Source organism: Vicia villosa, linkage group LG6, assembly GCF_029867415.1.
Source record: "Vicia villosa cultivar HV-30 ecotype Madison, WI linkage group LG6, Vvil1.0, whole genome shotgun sequence".
Lineage (NCBI taxonomy): Eukaryota > Viridiplantae > Streptophyta > Magnoliopsida > Fabales > Fabaceae > Vicia > Vicia villosa.
Window position 1 is genome coordinate 163,591,459 of NC_081185.1, and position 21,409 is coordinate 163,612,867.

The window sequence follows — 21,409 nt, forward strand, 5'->3', positions numbered from 1 at the left end:
AGTGTATGAATGTCTAAATACAAAGTTATGTTGTCATCAATATGTATATGTATGGTTCAATAAAATATTTATAAAAAACCGAACCAACCGAACCGAACCAAACTGCATTAGTTTGGTTTGGTTTGGTTCGGATTTTTTTTAAAGCCAACCGAACCAAACCGCACGATTTTTTCTCTTGCGGTTCGGATGATTGTTTTCGTCAAAACCGCCCAAACCGCACCGCGAACACCCCTAGGTCCAACAGCACCCCCTGATCGACAAATGGAGAAGGCACTGCACATCGTGCAAGGTGATCGTCATCTCCCCAACCGGTAAGTGGAAAGAAGACGTCTCCCTGTGCCACCTCTCCACAAAGGCACCCTGCATGCCGTGGCTGATGGTGGTATACCCCGTCATGCACAGCCCACTAAGCCCTGAAGCTCTCACCGCGTCATTAAACCACTCAGCATTCGGTTTAAACAGACTGAAAACCTTCCGGGAGTGGTTCACCATTTTCAAAGTCTCTCTCTCTCCTGTTACAACAAAAACAAATAAAAAGTATGTTAATTAGACCGTTAAGAGAATGCTGAATAAACGGCTAAATTAAAAACGGTTAAATAATAAAGTCGGGCAAATAATAAAAAATACCTCTCCCCCCCAGATACGCCGAGCGACGTGCTCGTGGTAGGTAATCAGCAAGGTAGTGTCACTGGACCCTCCCGGGTAGCCCTCCTCCTACTCCTCCTCCTCCCCGTGTGGAGGGTCAACATCCGGTACCTCCTCCGCCTCGTGGTATGTCACTGCCTCCTCCTCCTCTCGCTGGCGGGAAGAAGATACCCGAGCCAGACGACTCCTCGATCCAGATGCAAAGGTACCCTCGTCCATCTGCACGGGAACTCGCACACGTCCCCGGCCCTGCCCCCGTCCCTGCATCGACGCCAGCTGCGCCGCCCGCTCGCATCTAGCCGACGCAGTCTGGGTCTCTCTACCCTATCTGATGCGTGCTTCGTTGCCTGTCATGTTCCTGAAAACAATTGAAATCAATAAATATGCGAGACAATAGAAAAAACTAAAAAAAAATATTTCTGATACACTTCGGAAGTTCATTTCCGAAACTGGGAATGGAGGTGTTTTCAGAAATGAACTTCCGAAAAACCCCTGCGAAGAAGTTTTCTGCAACTTCCATGGCAGACCCCAAAAACAAACTTCAAAACAACTTATAATGCTTCTAAACAACCTAAATACTACTTACAACCTACCCCTATATCATTTTTGCAATTTCTAACAACCCTAACATGCATTTGAATTATGGATCTAAGGATTATAAAACTTACAAATTGAAGTGATTGGAGGGCTTTTGAATGTAGTAGAGCAACTAGATGGAGCCTTTGATGTAGTCTTGGAAGTGGTTTGTAAAAAAATCTCTTTGGGGTTGAGTTTGAAGTTGATTTAGGGTAAATGAATTGGGGGAGGGGGCTGTTTTGCTAAATTTGCAAAACGCGCAGTATTTCAGAAATGCACTTCCGAAATGCTGTTTTCGGAAATGGATTTCCGAAAAAAGACAAATTTTGAAAAAAAAAAAGGCGCTTTCGGAGATGCATCTCTGAAAACAGCATTTTCTTGCTTTTCAAAAATGCATTTCCGAAGTAAAGGGGTATATATGGTTTTTCACCAGAGGTGACCTAGAAGGTAGGGAGGTGGGTAAAAAAATTTCCTTTTTTTTTTTTTAATTAATCAAATATTATTGGTTAAAAAAACTAATAATAAAATATTTGGGACATACTGTAGTATAGAAAGTTAAATAAAAGAATTAAAAATGGTTATGGAATGTAATAGTCGTTGATATACTTTGGCAGTTGTTGTGGATAATAAAACACAGTTAGCAGTTTTAGTAGCTGGCGGAGATGAAAGCGGTACTAGCATCCCGCCATTTGTCCACACCATTCTCTCACAATCGAACCACCTCCTCCTCCTCTTCTTCCATCAAACCTCCCTCTTCCCTTTCTTTCCGAAATTCCTTCGCGGTAAGCATGCTACTACCTCACCTACTATTGTCGTAATTGGTTACTTCCTAATTCAGTTCTGTGTGTTTCAGAAAGAGATATGGGGTTTGGTTCAGTCGAAGAGCGCAACTTCCAGAAGAACGGACATGATTCGTCCGGTGGTAGTCAGGGCTGAAATGTTCGGGCAGTTATCCTCTGGCCTTGAATCTGCCTGGAACAAACTCAAAGGAGAAGGTCTTTTATTTCATCAATTTGAGATATTTTAAGTAATTACACGCGTTCAATTTGAATGTTTACATGCTGGATTTTGATTTTGCAGAGGTTTTGACTAAAGAGAATATTGTCGAGCCTATGCGAGATATTAGGAGAGCTCTTTTAGAAGCTGATGTAAGATTTTACTTTTAACTGATTTGGCTTTTTTTTTTTTTGTTTGTTTGTTGAAATTTTTATGTAATGTGCATGGATATTGTGTTGGCAGGTTAGTCTTCCTGTTGTAAGAAGGTTTGTGCAATCGGTTACTGATCAAGCTGTGGGTATTGGAGTCACTCGAGGAGTTAAACCCGATCAACAATTGGTTAAGGTTGAATTCATTTACTTACAGTGCATCATGTAACTAACTTGCTTGTATTATTAGCATTTCTGTTATGGTTGTTTAAATCACCATTTGAAAAATGTAGGGAGATGCAAGTGCAACTTCTTCACATTGTTCACGAACTGTGTGTGTGATTTGTGGAATGCGTTTCGGTTTTACTCTAAACGATGTTTTTAGACTCAAATATGTATATATATGTTTTTGGTTTCAAGAGTTCAATTGAACGGCCTTAAAATTGGGTTTGAATTCAACTGATTCTATTCTTGCTTTTAAAGTCAAAACAAATGGGAATTCTTAAACTGCATTTGAAATGTGTAATGGGCAATGCACCATCGTAACAACTAAACATTGTTCACTGTAAAAAATTGACAAGACACACTACTAATGAGTGTAAATTTCTGGTTTTTCTTGATAATGTTAACTTTTTTTTTATAAATACTGAAGTTCCATACAAGAAAAAAGTGGGTGTTGATTGTTGGGTTTTGCAGATTGTTCATGAAGAACTTGTACAATTGATGGGTGGAGAGGTCTCTGAACTAACTTTTGCCAAATCTGGGCCCACTGTCATTTTATTGGCTGGACTCCAGGGAGTTGGGAAGACAACTGTGTGTGCAAAGTTGGCAACTTATTTCAAGAAACAGGTGTATTTCCAATCTCTTTCCACATGCTTTATCACATTCTGATTATTTTTAGTTCCTTCGCGTTATTATTGAAACGAATCATGTTAACTTGATCTCAGGGGAAGAGTTGCATGCTAGTTGCTGGGGATGTTTACAGACCTGCTGCTATTGACCAGCTGACTATTTTGGGCAAGCAGGTACTGGGATTTTGTTTTGCTGAAGCTGTTTACAAGTTACAATTTCTTTAATGATGCATACACCCCATTTTAAATATTTAAATTTTCTTGCTTGTATGAAATTGACGAAGAATGTGTATTGTAGTAGAATAGAAGTGATGTGTTTCCAGCATCATAGCTTAAGTACCAAATTAAGTACTTTTATCCGCTCAACGTGGAACTCTGAACATTTACATCCCTTTTAAGGGTGATGTTGTAGCCCTTTCCTCTTTAACAACTTCACTCACCTATCTGTATTTGGTAGTGTATCTTAATCCAGCCTATAAGTAGCCCTTTCTGTGGTCAAACTCTTGAAGAGAGCACCAGTTGTGCGGAGTATCCAACCCAAAAGACTATTCCATTAGGCGGGAGAGTCTCGTGGCTTAAGTACTACATTGAACACTTTATCTACTCAATGTGGGACTCCTAACAGTGGTGCTTTAGCATCTTGCAGTCTACTTAATGACTTGTCTGGCTCTGAAATTATGAAGGAAAGAAGAGAAATGTCTCAAGCATTCTTAGACCCCGTTTACTATGTCAGAACGTTTTTCTATTTTTTATTTCTTAAAACTTGTGTTAATTTTACTTGTCAAAAGATTGTTTTCATTATTTTAAAAAATGCATAATTTTTAACTGGCATTTCATCTTTTCTCCATCACAATTGTTCATTTTAAGAGTTTCACATCTCATTAGCAATTTAAAATGAACATCTTTTAGAAAATGAAAACAGAAAATGTTTTCATAGAATAAACGGAGCCTTATGTTTTGACAAATTGAATCAGGAATCTAGTATCAAGATTCAAGTTCCAATTATAATTATTTGACTTAACTCTTGTTCTGTATTCTCTCTATTTGCATCTAGTTACATATTTATAATTAGTTGTAGCTTGTATCAGGTCAATGTGCCTGTCTATACAGCAGGTACTGATATTAAGCCTTCAGTGATTGCTAAACAAGGTTTTGAAGAGGCCAAAAAGAAGGAAATTGACGTGGTTATTGTTGACACTGCTGGTAGGCTGCAGGTAATTCTTTATATGATTGGAAACTTTATAATGAATAATTATTTATGATATTTTTAATGCTCGAATAAATTCACATATGCTCATCATCGTTGTTATTTATTATGAAACAGATAGACAGAGCTATGATGGACGAGTTAAAAGAAGTGAAACGGGCACTGAATCCAACAGAAGTCTTGTTAGTTGTGGATGCTATGACAGGGCAAGAAGCAGCAGGTATTCAGAAGTGAAGTTATAAGCATTTATTCTTTTACCTTTACATGGAAGAAAATAGTTTCTATAAAACTAAATTGTTAATATTTATAAACCGATACTAAATTAATTGTTGCCATATTATTAAGCATAATTTTTACTACCAAACTGTTTTGGTCTGAGGGAGAATCGCTGAAGTTCCTTAAACATATGGTCAAAGGTTTGATCCTTGACTTGTGCGTATGGAATTTCATCATTTGAGAGAGATAGTCATTAAATGCACCATAGATCATCAAAGGAATTAGTCTCTGCATTTGTCCATAGATGACACCTTGAGAAACCATAGGAATAATATTTACTTTGATTTAGTTATAATTTTGTGCCAAAACCAACCCAAAAATCAGACTTACTATTTTTTTTTTTTGTGAACAGCTTTGGTGACTACTTTCAATGTTGAGATTGGAATAACTGGTGCCATCTTGACAAAGCTGGATGGTGATTCAAGAGGTGGAGCAGCTTTGAGCGTCAAAGAGGTTTGCTTGTCTTTATTTTAGCTCATGAAATGTTTATATTTTATATTTTAATTTCAGTCTTTCATACATTGCCTGCTATTTTGCATTCATTCTCGTCTTGGCCAATTGTTACCCTACTATACCAGAATTTTCAACATTACAAGCTCTTGAAAGTTAGTTCCTTTAATATTTAAAATATGATTAATAGTTGCAGGAGGATCAAAAAAATATTATCTTCCTTCTTGTTATTGTATTTTGTTTTGATCCTTTGTGTCAATTTGTCATAGATATAGGCCTTAATGGGCCTTTTGTCTGTTAATAGTTAGTAAAAGAAGTAGGAGTTAGCTCCATAAATAAGAATTACGAAGGAATTCCATTTGAAGATAATTGGTGCGTGATTCATAATTTGTTTGGAGATGTGAGGCCCTCTCGAATCAGCCTAGAATTGTTAACAGAGGAGTTCCCTATTAAGATTTTGTTCTTCCTTCAATCTTTCCTTTCAATACCTGTTGGTTCCTGTCATTATGCTGGCACAAAGGTCGAAACCATAAGGAACCGGTTTGACAGCTTAACCTCCACCGAGACCTTAATGTTTTATCTTCAAAATGACATAAAAATTTATGATAATTTTTGTGGAGTACTGATCTAGTAAAATGTTCTCAAAAAACTTAACTGACTGGCCGTTGAATGTTAACTAACTCTTTTAGGGAAAATGGATTTTATAAATCTTCTCAGAGATTAACTCGGTAACCCCTATAGATTTTTCCTAATAACTGCCGTTTCATTGGAGGTTCTGCAACTGAAATGTATTTTTCCATAAATTTATTAGAATCGCATTGAATTAGAAATATATTTTGAAGACATATTTCAGAACCAGAATATACTGATGCTGCTTTTAGTTTATGAATATATAGATTTTGGCCCTCAGCTATGACAGGTCTTCCTATATTTTGTTAATTTTTAAGTGACGGTTTTGCCTAGGTTTCTAAACCATATTTGAAACTGTCTTGTGATTGATTAAGTCCAACATTTGAAGCTCTTTCCTTTCTCTTATATGTTTGATTTTATTGGGTAATTCCATGATGACAGGTATCTGGAAAACCAATTAAGCTGGTAGGACGGGGAGAACGCATGGAAGATCTTGAACCTTTTTACCCCGACCGAATGGCAGGACGCATACTAGGAATGGGAGATGTTCTTTCATTTGTAGAAAAGGCACAAGAAGTTGTAAGTCTTACTATGTTTCTGTAATGTCATTGATAAAAAGTGAAAAAAAAAAAATTCAGTTATAAACTGCATTTATTATAGATGCTTCAAGAAGATGCTGAAGACCTGCAAAAGAAGATCATGAGTGCAAAATTTGACTTTAATGATTTTCTAAAGCAAACTCGTGCTGTTGCACAAATGGGTTCCGTGTCTCGAGTCCTTGGGATGATTCCCGGTATGGCAAAGGTATGGGACCAGCATATGAGCTATCCTAGACATTTCTGTTTTTAGTTATGACAATTTCATGCATCTGGTGCCTTATAGCAATTGGGAACAAAATAGTTAATTATATACAATTTACCAATTTTGGTCTATGAACCTTAAAATTGAGCATTGATTGCATTTTCAAAATTTTCCTATATTTCTATTTTTGATTATATATTTTGAACGCTTATCATCTCATCTGCATGCTTACAGGTTACTCCTGCTCAAATTCGAGAAGCAGAGAAGAATTTGCAATATATGGAAGTGATAATAGAAGCAATGTCCCCTGGTTCTTTCTTTATACCAATAAATGAATTCATATCTGTGAAACAAAAATAACTCCATCATATTTATATTTATGTAACTTTGTTTCTTAACATGGGAGTATATCTTGAGCAAATAAAAAATGTCATAATATGGTTCAATTTACGATCATTCATAATTTTTCTGTTAACTTATTTTGCTTACTAGCCTTTGTTTATTTCCAGAGGAAAGGGAAAAGCCAGAACTGTTAGCAGAATCCCCTGTCAGGAGGAAGAGAGTTGCTAAGGAATCAGGCAAGACCGAGCAGCAGGTAAGCAGAATAATTTTTCTTTCAAATTTTGTTGTCTTAGCGATATTCGAAGCTGCGGTTTCTGTACTGATGATATATATTTTAACTTTGAGAAATGTACAACTATAATGTTAGGTAAGCCAACTCGTAGCTCAACTATTTCAAATGCGTGTTCGGATGAAGAAACTAATGGGTGTAATGGAAGGTGGATCAATGCCAACACTTAGTAATCTTGAGGAAGCACTTAAAACAGACGAAAAGGTGATTTAATACTTATACTAGTTTTAACATTCTACATGGTTTTAGCCGCAAAATATCCTAGTGAAGTAATGAAATAATTTGCAATCTGAATCTTTAAAAAAAATGGATAAGGAGAAAGAAGAAATAAAGAACAAAATGCAAAATCATTATTGGTGAATCTGGTGCTTGTCGTGTATCAAACATTTGATGTATTTTGCTTTCTGTATTCTGCAAAAATTAGCCTCCACCTGGCACTGGTAGGAGGAGAAAGAAAGCAGTTTCAAGAAAGAAAATTGCAGACTCAGCTTCGAGGCCAAGTCCTCGCGGATTTGGGAGCCAAAACCGAAAAATCTCTAAAGGTGATTGACACTCAACAATATGATGGGAGAATTTGGAATTTGGATCAACAAGTCACAAGCAATCAGCTGGTTTGATTTAGCTTTCTTAAGCTAAAATGGTTGCCTTCCATTATTAGTTCAATTCATATAGTAATGATTGTTGTTATGTAGTTTGGTGGAATTTAGGCAGAAGTGAGATGTAAACGCGGAATGTGCAAATATAAGAAGGATTTGACTTTCTAACTTGCAAGCTTGACTTTGTTCTCTCATTTGAATTTTTGAAATACATATAATGGATGGCCAAAATCAAATGCATGTAATTGGGAAAAGGATGGTTTAAGAATCTTCAATGAAAAATTCCCTCAATTGGAAATGTATTAGATTATATTAAAAATTAGAATTTGCATTATCTGCCTATTACCAGACCAGAACATGGTCCTTGATCTCTGTTTTATTTTATGAACAAACTTCAGTCCTGTTTTATTTTATGAACAAACTTCAGTCCTGTGTATTAATTATCTGTTTGTTTTGTAATTAATTTAGCTCTTTTGGGTATTTGAATGAATAAATGGCAATATTTATCGAACTATACGTGAAAAATTAATGTGGATAGGTTACAAATTTGTCAAAAGAAAGGGGTAAGATGTCAAAAAATGCAACGAAATGATGGACACTAAAATGTCAAAAATGTATGAGAATAAATAGGTAAATATCTTTCTTTCTCTTTTTAACACTTTCAATCTAGAAAGAGTTTGCGACAGTTTTACATTAAAATAACTTGTCTATATAATGTTCGATTTATAGTTGATACTTTCATACTGATTATTAAGAAAATGTAATAAATGTAAGAGAGAATAGTGATTTTACCAAATTATTTTTATCAATTATTGATGTATTCGAATTAACATTAATGTTAAGTGAAAAACTAATAAATTAAAGTATTAATTAGAGGATACAACTTGAAAGATTAAAAATAAAATTGTATTGAAAAGTAAAAGTGACAAATATTCTAGAACAAATTATTTTGCTAAATATAACAATTATTTTTGGACGGAGGGAGTATTTTCTTTCTTTCTTTATTTTTTTTCATTTAAATATAATGTTTCAAAATTAAAAACTATAGAATTAAATTAAACTATCTAATTTTTCATTTTTAATGAGCAATTGATGTATACAAAAATAAAAAATCAGCAGAAAAAGAACAAAAAAATATGACTTTTATCAAACAAAAATATGAATTTTATTTGAGTTTACTAATTGAGAAATGATTTACGTGGTGGTCAATAAATTACATGATACATTGCTAATATCATTAAAGTTAGACGTAATTGATGATCTAATAGTCAAGATTGATTGACATTGTAAATAATAATAGATTATTTCTGGTGTTTTTTATCTTTCAGTTTTTGGTGTCTTTTATCTTTTAGTTTGGCATAATTCTATACATATTCTTTGCTGATTGTTCTTGACATATCACATGTCTCGACATCTTTCACGACATCTGAATCTGTTACGCCAGAATTTCAGATCAACATCGTAAAAATATTAATGGCACTTTTCTCCCCATGTCATGTCAGTCGTTTCAGTGCCAAAAAATAAAAAATGCTTACCCTAAGTATTATATTTTGATTGTTCTTCTAACCACTACTTAATATCACCTTCAATAGCCTCACGGTTTAATATACAACTTATAGACAAGAAAATACTAGCTTATCCCCCTCGTTCCTCCACGAGGTTCCCTACATGCATCGAAGAAGCCATCTGAATTTGGCCAAAGGTGAAACCAACACTAACTTCCCTCATATATATATACCTTAGTTGGGGGCATGTTGTCTTATTTATGGGTTAGTTACTCTTTGGTTCTCCATCTCTAGTATTGTCATTTATGGGTTAATCACGTCTACCTCAGTTTGAGACGATGCTTCACTAATATCTACGCTGCTACTAAGATCAATAAAATGGATATATATATATATATATATATATATATATATATATATATATATATATCCATTTTATTGATCTTAGTAGCAGCGTAGATATTAGTGAAGCATCGTCTCAAACTGAGGTAGACGTGATTAACCCATAAATGACAATACTAGAGATGGAGAACCAAAGAGTAACTAACCCATACTAGATGAGACATTAATGAAGAGCTAACGAAAAATAGTGAGAGCACGAGATAAGAAACACATGTACCTTATACTATATTGCAAGTTCTGAAGATTGAAGAAGAAAACAATTTGATCTAAGACAATAGACTAAAAACCCATGATAACTTTAACAATAATGGCAGAAGTCACAAGAATATGATCGCTAATAAATAAACGAAGTCGAAAAAGTGCAACTCAATCTAAAATATCCAATTTACAGGCACTAAAAAGTGCTAATATCAATTGTCATGATTAAACAGAAGATTAAAACCATGTCTAATGGTCAAGATAGAGCCTCAATTATGCAACAACACTCAAGTGGGTCTAGGCTTGTCACCATCCTGCCTTAGGCACATGAGGGTATATGGAGACCTTCCTTGAGGTAATGTTTCAGCTATACAATCAACATTAAATGCACATGTTCTAAATGTCACCTACTCCAATTCAGCACCACAATGCAACTCCCCATCTTCTTAGGGGCACATTCTTAACGAACCTACTTCCTAGATGGAACATACATTTGAAGCAGACTAAAAACTCATGCTTTAACATTTCTCACTTCATTACTGACAACGATGGCTTGGGGGGAATCGTTTTAGGCTTGTCAAAGGCCCAACAAAACCATCCCAATATAGCGATCCAATCTAGCCAAAACTTTTCACTAACTAATGTTCAAGTAGACATCAACTCTAAAGCATCACATAATAGTGCGCGTCACATGTTCATCTCCACTTTTAATTTGCATTCAACAATCATCTCCATCTTACACTAGATCAACCGAAAACGATTCTAACAATCTCTCATATATAAGCATGACTCTGAGTCACGCCCACATATTCTTTTCATTCTTTTTTTCTTCATAATTCCATCTCTCTTAAACACTTACTTAAGTGTTGAGGTGATAATTTATATTTATATTCTCATGTTTAATTATTGAAAATCTCAACCCCATTCATTTATGTTCATACTTTTACTTTCAAATACATAAAAATACATATTTTTAATATAGATTTTACTTTTGAAATATTTTAATTCATGTTTATTAGAGATACATTTAAAAAAAAACTTAATGTTAAGAAAATATCAAAATAAAAAAGACGAGAATAAATCTCAACCATTCAATATCACAACCACCTCATAATTCCTATTAAAAAGAAAATTAAATTAAAAATAAATTTAAAACTATTCTCTCTAAAAGAATGACATGTGTCAATTATTTTATTTCTTTTCCAATTTATTTCTTAAAATATAGCACTACTCTAAAAAAAAAATCATGCATCTAATAATAAATAGAGCCGTTATGATTTTAGATAAAAAAAGAAAAAGAAAAACGATCGATGACGTTGATGTGCGAAGGCCCGACCCGAAAGGCCCAATTCAAAATCCCCTGCACACCGTCAACCAATAGTAATTTCGGCCACCATAAAATCAAAGAACGCGCCAGCGATTACGATTCTAGGGTTTCTAATTCAACTCTCCATTCTATAATAACATCTATTTCGCTTCTAATCAGGTACTTCCATTTTCCTTTCAAATGCTGTAAACAATGCCCAATTCCTTCTCCTACATAGTTGCTTTTTTCCCTCTCTTTTTCATATTTTTATTGTACTCTCACAAAGTAGAAAGAGTAATCATCTTTTGTTAGTTCATTGGTAGCAAATCGTTGAACTAGTACCTCTTTGTGGAAACATAGATTTTATAGTAAATATTTGTAGTTTATTTGGAGTATGGTTTGCACATTGGTTTGCATTTAAGCATGGTAAATGGTTTCAGCATAAACATGATAAAGTGTTTGTTTATTCTCCTATCAAACTATGGCTGCATTGTAAACCATTATACAAACATGTTATGTTCATGCATCACTTTATGAGATATTGCTCTTTAACTGCATTTTTATCTTTCTCTATACACTATGTAAATTGTTTATTTCGTGTATATATGTATGTTTTCTTTTTTAATTTATAAACTTTGGTTCAGTTTCTTATTTGTTACTTTTTTTGCTTCCCCTTCTCTTCCTCTGTGTATATCGTCCTTCGACAAATAGTTATACAACAATTTAACTGGCCAAAATTTCTTCCGTTCGAGAAATTCTGAAATTCATTGATTTTGTTTTGGGTCTTTGATAGGCCTTTTGAGTATTGTTATCCTCTTGATTTTTCGTTCGGAAATCTATCTTGCCTGTCTTTGTTACTTTTTTTTTGTTGCTATGCTACTCCTTGGTCCATACTTCATGGGACAGTTTCAATCGAAATTCTTACTCTGCTATTCCATCTGGCCACTCATATTGTTTCCACCTTTCTACATTTGCATTCTCTCTTCTTTGTATGCTTCTGGCTTCTGTGCTTCCTTCACAGTTGCCCTGCAAGCTTGCTTTTCTAGATGCATACAATGCCTGGGACAGGACAGAAAGAAGGAACAGCCCAAAATTCAGAGTCAACAGGGGGAAACGGGGATCCGGAAAAACCCACAGATTCTGGTGAGCAGATAGACCTTGATGGGGATAATGATCAAGATGAGTCATCGGAGGAAGAGGTAGAGTATGAAGAAGTGGAGGTGGAGGAAGAAGTGGAAGTGGAAGAAGAAGAGGAGGAGGAGGAAGTGGAAGAGGAAGAAGATGCAGAGGAAGGTAGTAAGCCTTCAGACGGTGAAGACGAGATGAGAGTGGACAATACTGAGGATGAGGTTGAGAAGAAGAGACATGCTGAACTTCTTGCGCTACCACCTCATGGTTCAGAAGTCTACATTGGGGGAATTCCTCATGACGTTTCTGAAAAAGATTTAAGTGTCTTCTGTCGATCAGTGGGAGAAGCTGTAGAGGTAAAATAAATGAAATTCTTCTATAGACCTCTGAACAGATTGACTTTTGTACAGGTTGACTTATATGTGTCTCTCTAAACATATGGACTTTTGTATAGGTAAGGATTATGAAGGGGAAAGAAGCAAAAGGTTATGCTTTTGTGACCTTCAAGACAAAGGAATTGGCATCAAAGGCTATCGAGGAGTTGAACAACACTGAATTCAAGGTATTTTGGCACAGTTGATTATTTTCATTTTCTGTAGTATTTGGTGCTATACTTTTTACTGTTTCTTGTCAAGTCATTGATGTTGTCTTTATCTTTTTAGTTTGTTTGTCTTTTAATTTCTAATTATTTTAATGTTGTTAAATAGCCGCTGTAGCGGCGCTAATCCACCTAAGCGTTGCAGAATTTCAACAATCCAATATTATCCACTATCCGCAACTGACAACACTGATTTTAATCATTACATTGACTTCCTGCAGTATTATAATTTGAATTTATGTTATTTTGGTGCCCTTAAGTTTTACCGTTTTCTGGAATCTTTGATGGTTATATTGTTAAATGGACCTGTTATTAAGTTATGGATACTGTCTCTACTTTAGTTTGTTTAACTCTTAATTTCTAAATATTTTATCCATTACACTGTCTGTCTTTAGTATTATTATCTGAGTTAAGGTGCTCCTTTCTGAGCTTACCAGGGAAACAAAATAAAGTGCTCAACTACTCAAGTTAAGCATAGGTTATTCATTGGAAATGTTCCTAGAGATTGGACTGTTGAAGATATGAAGAAGGTTGTTGCAAAGGTTGGCCCTGGCGTCATTTCTGTGGAACTGTTGAAGGTCCGTTGGGAATTTTTTTATTATATGTCATGGTTTGATTTTACAGGTGGTCTTTAATGTCCTTGTTTTTTCTGTTACTTATACTATGAAGAGCTTTTCATGTTGGGTAATCTTTGCCTTCACCTAGCTAGCTGTTTCATTGTTACAGGATCCACAGAGTTCTGGCCGTAATCGGGGATTTGCTTTTATTGAGTATCACAATCATGCTTGTGCAGAATATTCAAGGCAGAAAATGGCCAACTCCAAATTTAAACTTGACAATAATGCTCCAACAGTGAGCTGGGCTGACCCAAGGAATTCTGATTCATCAGCATCCTCTCAGGTGATCTAAAACTTAAGTGTAGGTTGTTATATATGTGTTGGTGGGTGGCTGAATTGAATGCATCACATCAAGTTCTTTATTATTCTACTTTCCTATTTCAAACATTCCCAACGACAGAACCTATTCAGCCTTCCATTTCACTATACTCCCGCCCTTCCTAACATAGGCATAGAAAAAACAGAAGGTAAAAGGAAAGTACAGCCCCCTTCAACTTTGCTCTAAGTACACTTTAGTCATTTAATTTTCAAAATGTGCACCAACTTTCCCCAAGGAATGGAAAATTATGCGGCCTTTTGTTTAAGATAGCAAATATTGTATAAAACTTGATAATATTTTAAAATTATATTAGGAAAGTGCCAAGTTCTGATTATTTACAAATATAAATATTACTTTTTATCATTCTCTCATGACTCATCTACCACACAATCACATTATTTCTTAGAAGCTACTTAAAGTTACTTCTCATTAAATTTTTGGGTATTTCAAATTCTGATTATTTTGAAATGTTTAAACAAACAACCGTAGAAGTTTTTTATAAGTATTTTTTTCATAAAATAATCCCAAACAGTCAGACAATGTATCTAACTTCCTAAAACATCTCATAAGATTATCAAACCTTTCACTACCTACATAGAGAACAACACTGTGTAGCCCATAACATAAAGCAGATAAAGCAGAGTTGAAGAAGTTATTTAGACTACTAGAACAGAGCTAAGACATAAAAGAACTCAGATTACTAAACTGAAGTTTTCAATTTGTTTTAATTAGCATAAATTTAAAAGAAAATTGGAGGTGTCCTCTTCCTGGCTCAGGAAATTTGTAATACATTTATTCTCATTTTCTTGCCAATATTTATGTTTGATTTCTACATTTGAAGAAGGTGAATCTTTGGTTATATTTTATCATGTTATATATTGTTTTTGCCTATTTGCAACTGCTATTAGTTGACTTGAACCAAATGGTTAACCATCCCGTGGTTTCTTATTATATATTTATTTATCTATTTCTAGAGCTATTGCATAAGTTGTGAATTGAATTATTCATATTATATGAGTTTTGTAACTGTGACCTCGTGCTTAGTACAGGTGAAAGCAGTATATGTAAAGAACCTTCCAGAAAACATAACCCAGGATCGCCTGAAGGAGTTGTTTGAACATCATGGTAAGATCACAAAAGTGGCTATCCCTCCTGCTAAAGCTGGACAAGAGAAGAGCAGATATGGTTTTGTGCACTTTGCTGATAGATCATGTGCAATGAAGGCATTGAAGAACACGGAGAAATATGAGATTGATGGTATTTCCCTGCCTTTTTTTATTACTATTTTCTAATATATTTTCTCAATGACAGTGGACTGTTACGCATGGTAAGCACTAAGCATCATGTTTTCTGGAATGGACAGGCCAAACTTTGGAATGCTCACTCGCTAAGCCACAGGCAGATCAGAAGTCATCTGGTATATCAAATTCACACCAGTCAGCTATACTTCCTACTTATCCACCCCCTCTTGGTTATAGTATGGTTGGAGGTGGATATGGTGCTGTTGGTGCAGGATATGGTGCCGCTGGCTTTGCACAGGTAACTTGCTATATCCCTTCTAGTTTTTTAATCTTTCTTGTTTTACCTTACTCTAAAAGATGAGGGCCAGGGAGATGCTTCCCATTATTGCACTGGCAGCAATGCTGACTCAAATTAAGAAGCATGAGAATTTTAATTGCTTAGTGTACAAGTTTTTATCAAGTTGGGTTATGTATGCTTTGAACTCTCTCATTCTCAACTTAATTGGCTGTATGTGTCTGAACTTTTGATGAATTGTTTCTAAATAGGGTTAAAGTGGTTAACATCAATTCTTGGATTTAGCGTTGCTGATTGAGTATTTAAGTGCCCGTTTTTAAAATTTCAATGGAAAGAAAACTAGTTTATTCTATTCAATATCTTTATGGGGCAAAGAAGAAAAAATGAAAATTCTTTTATTAACTTTATTAACAATGAAGGAACTTGGTGCTTGTATCGTCCTATATCTCTCTTACTGATGTAGAGGTCATTAAATGTGCAGCCACTGATGTATGGTCCTGGAGCAACCCCTGCTGGCATGGCAATGATGCCAATGCTTCTACCCGATGGAAGGATTGCATATGTATTGTAAGTGTAATCTTGGTTTTTCTAGTTTTTAATTTGTTTATGATGCATGTTTACTTGCTATGCAAGGGCAACAAGACTCTCAACACCGTCTCCAAATTTTGTTTAAATACATATAAGATTAGATGTATAACATATAATTATCACTTGTCAAGTGGTTGATATCTTTGGTTTAAGATTGAATGGGTTTAAGTAAATATGGGTTCGATTCGTGTGTTCTTACATTTTCTAATTTTGATTATAATTTTATTAAAATGGAAAAAAAACAAAAAAATGTAGAGCCTAGGAGTTGAGTTGAACCCAATGATTGGACCTTTCCACTTGCCATCAAGCCAAATCAACCGAAGTATTAATAATTGAACATTAATTGTATTTAAAATGGTAAAGACACATTTATTGGGTTTCTATCTATAGTTGAGTTTCTTTGTTTTTGACTTATTGTTGGGTGACTGTAGGCAACAGCCAGGTTTGCAGCAGTCGAGTTTGCCACAGCCAGTTTTTCAACAGCATGCTGCTTCACCAGTAACTCGACATGGCAGGGGTGGTGGTGGTAGCTCAAGTGGTGAAAAACGCAATAACGATCATAACCGTAATCGTGGACCTGGCCGATATAATCCCTACTAATATAATTTGGCCTTGCTTGGTCTTAGGGTGCTATGCAATTGAGGTTTGTTCCTACTGGTCCACCTCCCCCAATGCTGAAAATTTATCTGGGCATGTATGCAAAGATTTGAACAGACTGAATCGTTGAAATATATGTATATTGTTAAAGCTATCTCCAGTTTTACATTTTTATTCTTCCCCATATCTTCCCCATGAGAAAATTTTCCTATTTATGAAGCAAGATTAAAATGTTTTTCTTATTGACACTGAACCAAGAAAACAAACAGGTGCTTAAGTGTTTGTAATGTTAAAACGTATTACTCCCATTAGTAATTGCACTGTAGGCTTAGAGGTGCGTCTGGAAAGAATCTAATCATGATAACTAACAGGTGCTTAAGGCTATGTTTGGGAGTTTGGAGGGGAAGGGAGGGGAGGGCTTTGAAAAATAGGAAGAATCGGGTGAAAAGGATAAAAGGATTTTGGGTATGAGGGTTTTGGAGGGTTTGAGTTTATTCATAACACCAAAAACCCCATAAAATGGGGGAACTCAAAAATTGTATTGAAGGAGGGTTTTGGAGGGTTTTGAAGGGCTTACATAAATTTTCCAAATATCTTTTAGGTTGTTATAGTATTTTGAAAATTAAAAATTTAGTAATGATAATGACTCTTTTATCATTCTAAACAAAATCATTTTTTCAAAAATGTCAAATATTTTCCTATATTTTTTTTAAAATTTTGTTTTTGGAAGCCTTCCCCTCCCCTCCCCTCCAAACTCCCAAACATAGCCTAAGTGTTTGTCATGTTAAAACCTTTCTTAAACAGGTGCATAAATGTTTATATGGAAGTGATTTTCAACTATAACATTTTTTCTGTCTTAAATTTGGAAATCACCTCACCTTAATTTTTTTTTAATAAAATAAGATATGATCTCTATATACCGTTCATAAAACATTTTATTATATATATCTAATCATGATAACAAACAGGTGCTTAAGTGTTTGTAATGTTAAAACCTTTCTTAAACAAGTGCATAAATGTTTATTTGCAAGTGATTTTCAACTATAACATCTCTTCTGTCTTAAATATGGAAATGATCTCACCTTAATTTTTTTTAATAAAATAAGATTTGATCTCTATATACCGTTCATAAAACATTTTATTATATATTACTCAATTTAAGTACCTCATGTGAATAGTTATGGAGATATTTAGAGGTTAACCTAAGAAAATGGTAAGATGTATTGTGTAAACAAAAATTATTCAAAGTACCTCATGTTTTGATTTTTTTCTAAATACCCTTTTTGGTCTCTTAATTATGTCTTAGCCAAGAATTGAAACCAATACATCTTGCATGCATAAGTATCATATTGCCACCACATCACTTTCCAATTTTCCAATTGATGTTTATAACCTCATTCAAATTTATTATTATTATTATTATTATTATTATTATTTTTTTTTTTTTGAATCAATAAAATTTTATTATAATTCAAAAAACAAGGTTAAGTACAAGATGGTGATCAAAACTGATCCAACCAAACAAGGTAAACTATCGCTATATCAAAAGCTTTGCTATGCTATCTCTATACTTCCTATGGTGCCATCCTCTGTACACGATCGTTTCCTGTATTCTATGCACAATATTGTCAACAGGCTGTGGGGTACCAAAGCATGCATCATTCCGGAATTTCCAGCATTGGTATAGGGTTTCAGCTGCAGCCATCTTCAGCAAGTTTGCTTTCATTCCTTTGCCTCTAGCACTAAGAATGAGCCAATTCAATTCCTGTGTCCAGTCCAAAGGTGTGTGAACAATGTTGAGCCATTTCAAAATATCACTCCAAATAGTCTTCATCACATTGCATTTATAGAATAAGTGGTCTAAAGTTTCAGCTTCCCTGCAAAAGCAACATTGAGTATCTTGAATAACTCCAAATTTTGCTAATCTGTCTTTTGTGGCAAGGCGTCTATGACAAGCAAGCCACAAGCAGAACAAAGCCCTAGGTCTAGCTCTGTTACCTGCAATAACAACAAACCAATTCACAGTTTGGTGATGCTGCATAAGGTCCTTATAAATTGTTCCCATTTTGAACTTCTCAGATGAGAGCATCTGCTGCCAACTATTACTACAGTCTGCAATTTTCAGTCTAGCCTTCATCATGCCTTTGATAATCCAAGTTGAGTCTTGCTTAACTTCCATGGTCATCAGATCCTGCCCCTTAATGTAATATGTGTGCAGCCAGAGCACCCACAAACTATCAGTCTTTTTCCTTAGATCCCATAGCAGTCTCAACATGGCAATAGTGTTCCAACATTCCAGGTCAATGATGTTCAGTCCACCCTTGCTTTTTGGCTTACAAACCTCTTTCCAAGCAATGGGATTCTTTCTGCTCAAGGCACTTCCTCCAGTCCAGACAAAAACCCTGCAAATACTATTGATTCTCTTAATCACACCCTTAGGTATTGGGAAACATTGGACCCAGTAGTTTGCAACAGCAAAGCTCACAGCATTGACCAGCTGGACCCTCCCTGCATAGCTTAAAAGCTTGGTACTCCAGTGGTGGACTTTGCTCAGAATTTTATCAATAAGAGGCAAATAGTAATTAATGGAGAGTTTCTTACTTGACAGAGGTACACCAAGGTACCTAAATGGAAGCTGGCCAGCATTAAATCCTGTAATGTTCATGATTTGGCCCCTAGTATCTTCATCCACAGCCCCCATGTACACAAAACACTTAGCTGGGTTTATAACCAGTCCAGTGGAGTCAGAGAACCTCTGCAGAGTAGCCATCAGTAACTCAACAGAACCCACATCCCCTCTTGAGAAGAGCAGGATGTCATCAGCAAATGTGAGGTGAGTGAGATTCAGCTTCTTACATTTGGCATGGTGCTTGAAATGGGGGTTCTCTTGCAGCTTATTTAAGAGTCTGCTCATATACTCCATGACAAGAACAAAGAGGAGGGGGGAGATAGGGTCTCCCTGCCTAATGCCTCTCTCAGCCTTCATAAGTTTTGAATGCTCTCCATTAATGTTGAACTTGTATGAAACAGTACAAACTCCATTCATAATCCAAGTAGTAAACTGCTCAGGAAAACCAAGTTCCTTCAATATGGTCTTAAGGGCCTGCCAGTTAAGCATGTCATATGCTTTTTGGAGGTCAAGCTGGATCATATTATTATTATTATTATTATTATTATTATTATTATTATTATTATTATTATTATTATTATTATTATTATTATTATTATTATTATTATTATTATTATTATTATTATTATTATTATTATTATTATTATTATTATTATTATTATTATTATTATTATTATTATTATTATTATTATTATTATTATTATTATTATTATTATTATTATTATTATTATTATTATTATTATTATTATTATTATTATTATTATTATTATTATTATTATTATTATTATTATTATTATTATTATTATTATTATTATTATTATTATTATTATTATTATTATTATTATTATTATTATTATTATTATTATTATTATTATTATTATTATTATTATTATTATTATTATTATTATTATTATTATTATTATTATTATTATTATTATTATTATTATTATTATTATTATTATTATTATTATTATTATTATTATTATTATTATTATTATTATTATTATTATTATTATTATTATTATTATTATTATTATTATTATTATTATTATTATTATTATTATTATTATTATTATTATTATTATTATTATTATTATTATTATTATTATTATTATTATTATTATTATTATTATTATTATTATTATTATTATTATTATTATTATTATTATTAGTAGTAGTAGTAGTAGTAGTAGTAGTAGTAGTAGTAGTAGTAGTAGTAGTAGTAGAATTATAATAATAATAATTATTATAATTATAATTACAATTATTATAATTATAAATATAATTATTATAATAATTACAATTATTATTATTAATATTATTCTAATTATAATAATTATTATTATTACAATTATTCAATTAATTAATAATAATTATAATAATAATAATAACTTTTATTATAATAATTTTTTATAATAATGATTATTATAATAATAATAATAATAATTATAATAACAAAAATATTTATAATAATGATAATAATAATAATTATAATAATAATTATAATAATTGTAAGTATAATTATAATAATTATTATTATAATTATAATTGTAACAATAATTATAATAATAAAAATATTTATAATAATAATAATAATTATAATAATTTTTATTATAATTATAATAATTGTAATTATAATTATAATAATTATTATTATAATTATTATTATAATTATTATTGTAATTATATTAATAATAATAATTATTATATTAATATTAATAATAATTATTATAATTATAATTATAATTATAGTAATTATAATTATAGTTATTATAATTATAATTATAATTATAATTATAATTATAATTATTATAATTATTTTATTATTCTGCATTATATCTTAATAATAAACTTGAATGAGAAAACAATAATCAATTGCAAAGTGATGGAGTGGCAATATGTTAAACATGCATGTAAGATGAATTGGGTTCAACTCTTGCCAAAAAGAACTTACGTGGACCTTTTTGAATAATTAAAGAACCACTTTGAAACTTTTTAAAGATAAAGGATCAGAATGGACCCCGAAGTATACTTAAGGGACCAAAAAGAGTATTTAGCAGGATCAGAATGGACCCCGAGGTATACTTAAGGGATCAAAAAGAGTATTTAGCCTTAAAAAAATTATGTTTGTGTGTGAATTGAAGAAATTCTTTAGTTCCACATTGCTTAGATTAAATA

At 33.2% G+C, this 21,409-nt stretch overlaps 2 protein-coding genes across 2 annotated transcripts; both read left to right on the forward strand.

Moving 5' to 3' along the window:
- The first annotated feature begins 1,813 nt into the window (after positions 1-1,813).
- LOC131610957 (signal recognition particle subunit SRP54, chloroplastic-like) lies at positions 1,814-8,106 on the forward strand. Its single transcript, XM_058883061.1, has 15 exons — positions 1,814-2,003; positions 2,075-2,216; positions 2,302-2,369; positions 2,461-2,562; positions 3,063-3,215; positions 3,314-3,391; positions 4,306-4,431; positions 4,542-4,644; positions 5,053-5,153; positions 6,222-6,359; positions 6,441-6,584; positions 6,816-6,891; positions 7,091-7,176; positions 7,291-7,416; positions 7,637-8,106. The coding sequence occupies exons 1-15, from the start codon at positions 1,884-1,886 to the stop codon at positions 7,760-7,762; spliced, it is 1,689 nt and encodes a 562-aa protein (XP_058739044.1). The 5' UTR covers positions 1,814-1,883; the 3' UTR covers positions 7,763-8,106.
- A 3,132-nt stretch (positions 8,107-11,238) lies between these two features.
- Positions 11,239-16,756, forward strand: LOC131610958 (heterogeneous nuclear ribonucleoprotein Q-like). The gene is made up of 9 exons (XM_058883062.1): positions 11,239-11,399; positions 12,241-12,703; positions 12,802-12,909; positions 13,383-13,523; positions 13,672-13,845; positions 14,931-15,138; positions 15,245-15,420; positions 15,899-15,984; positions 16,437-16,756. Exons 2-9 carry the CDS (start codon positions 12,266-12,268, stop codon positions 16,603-16,605), a joined length of 1,500 nt encoding a protein of 499 aa, XP_058739045.1. The 5' UTR covers positions 11,239-11,399; positions 12,241-12,265; the 3' UTR covers positions 16,606-16,756.
- The last annotated feature ends 4,653 nt before the right edge of the window (positions 16,757-21,409 follow it).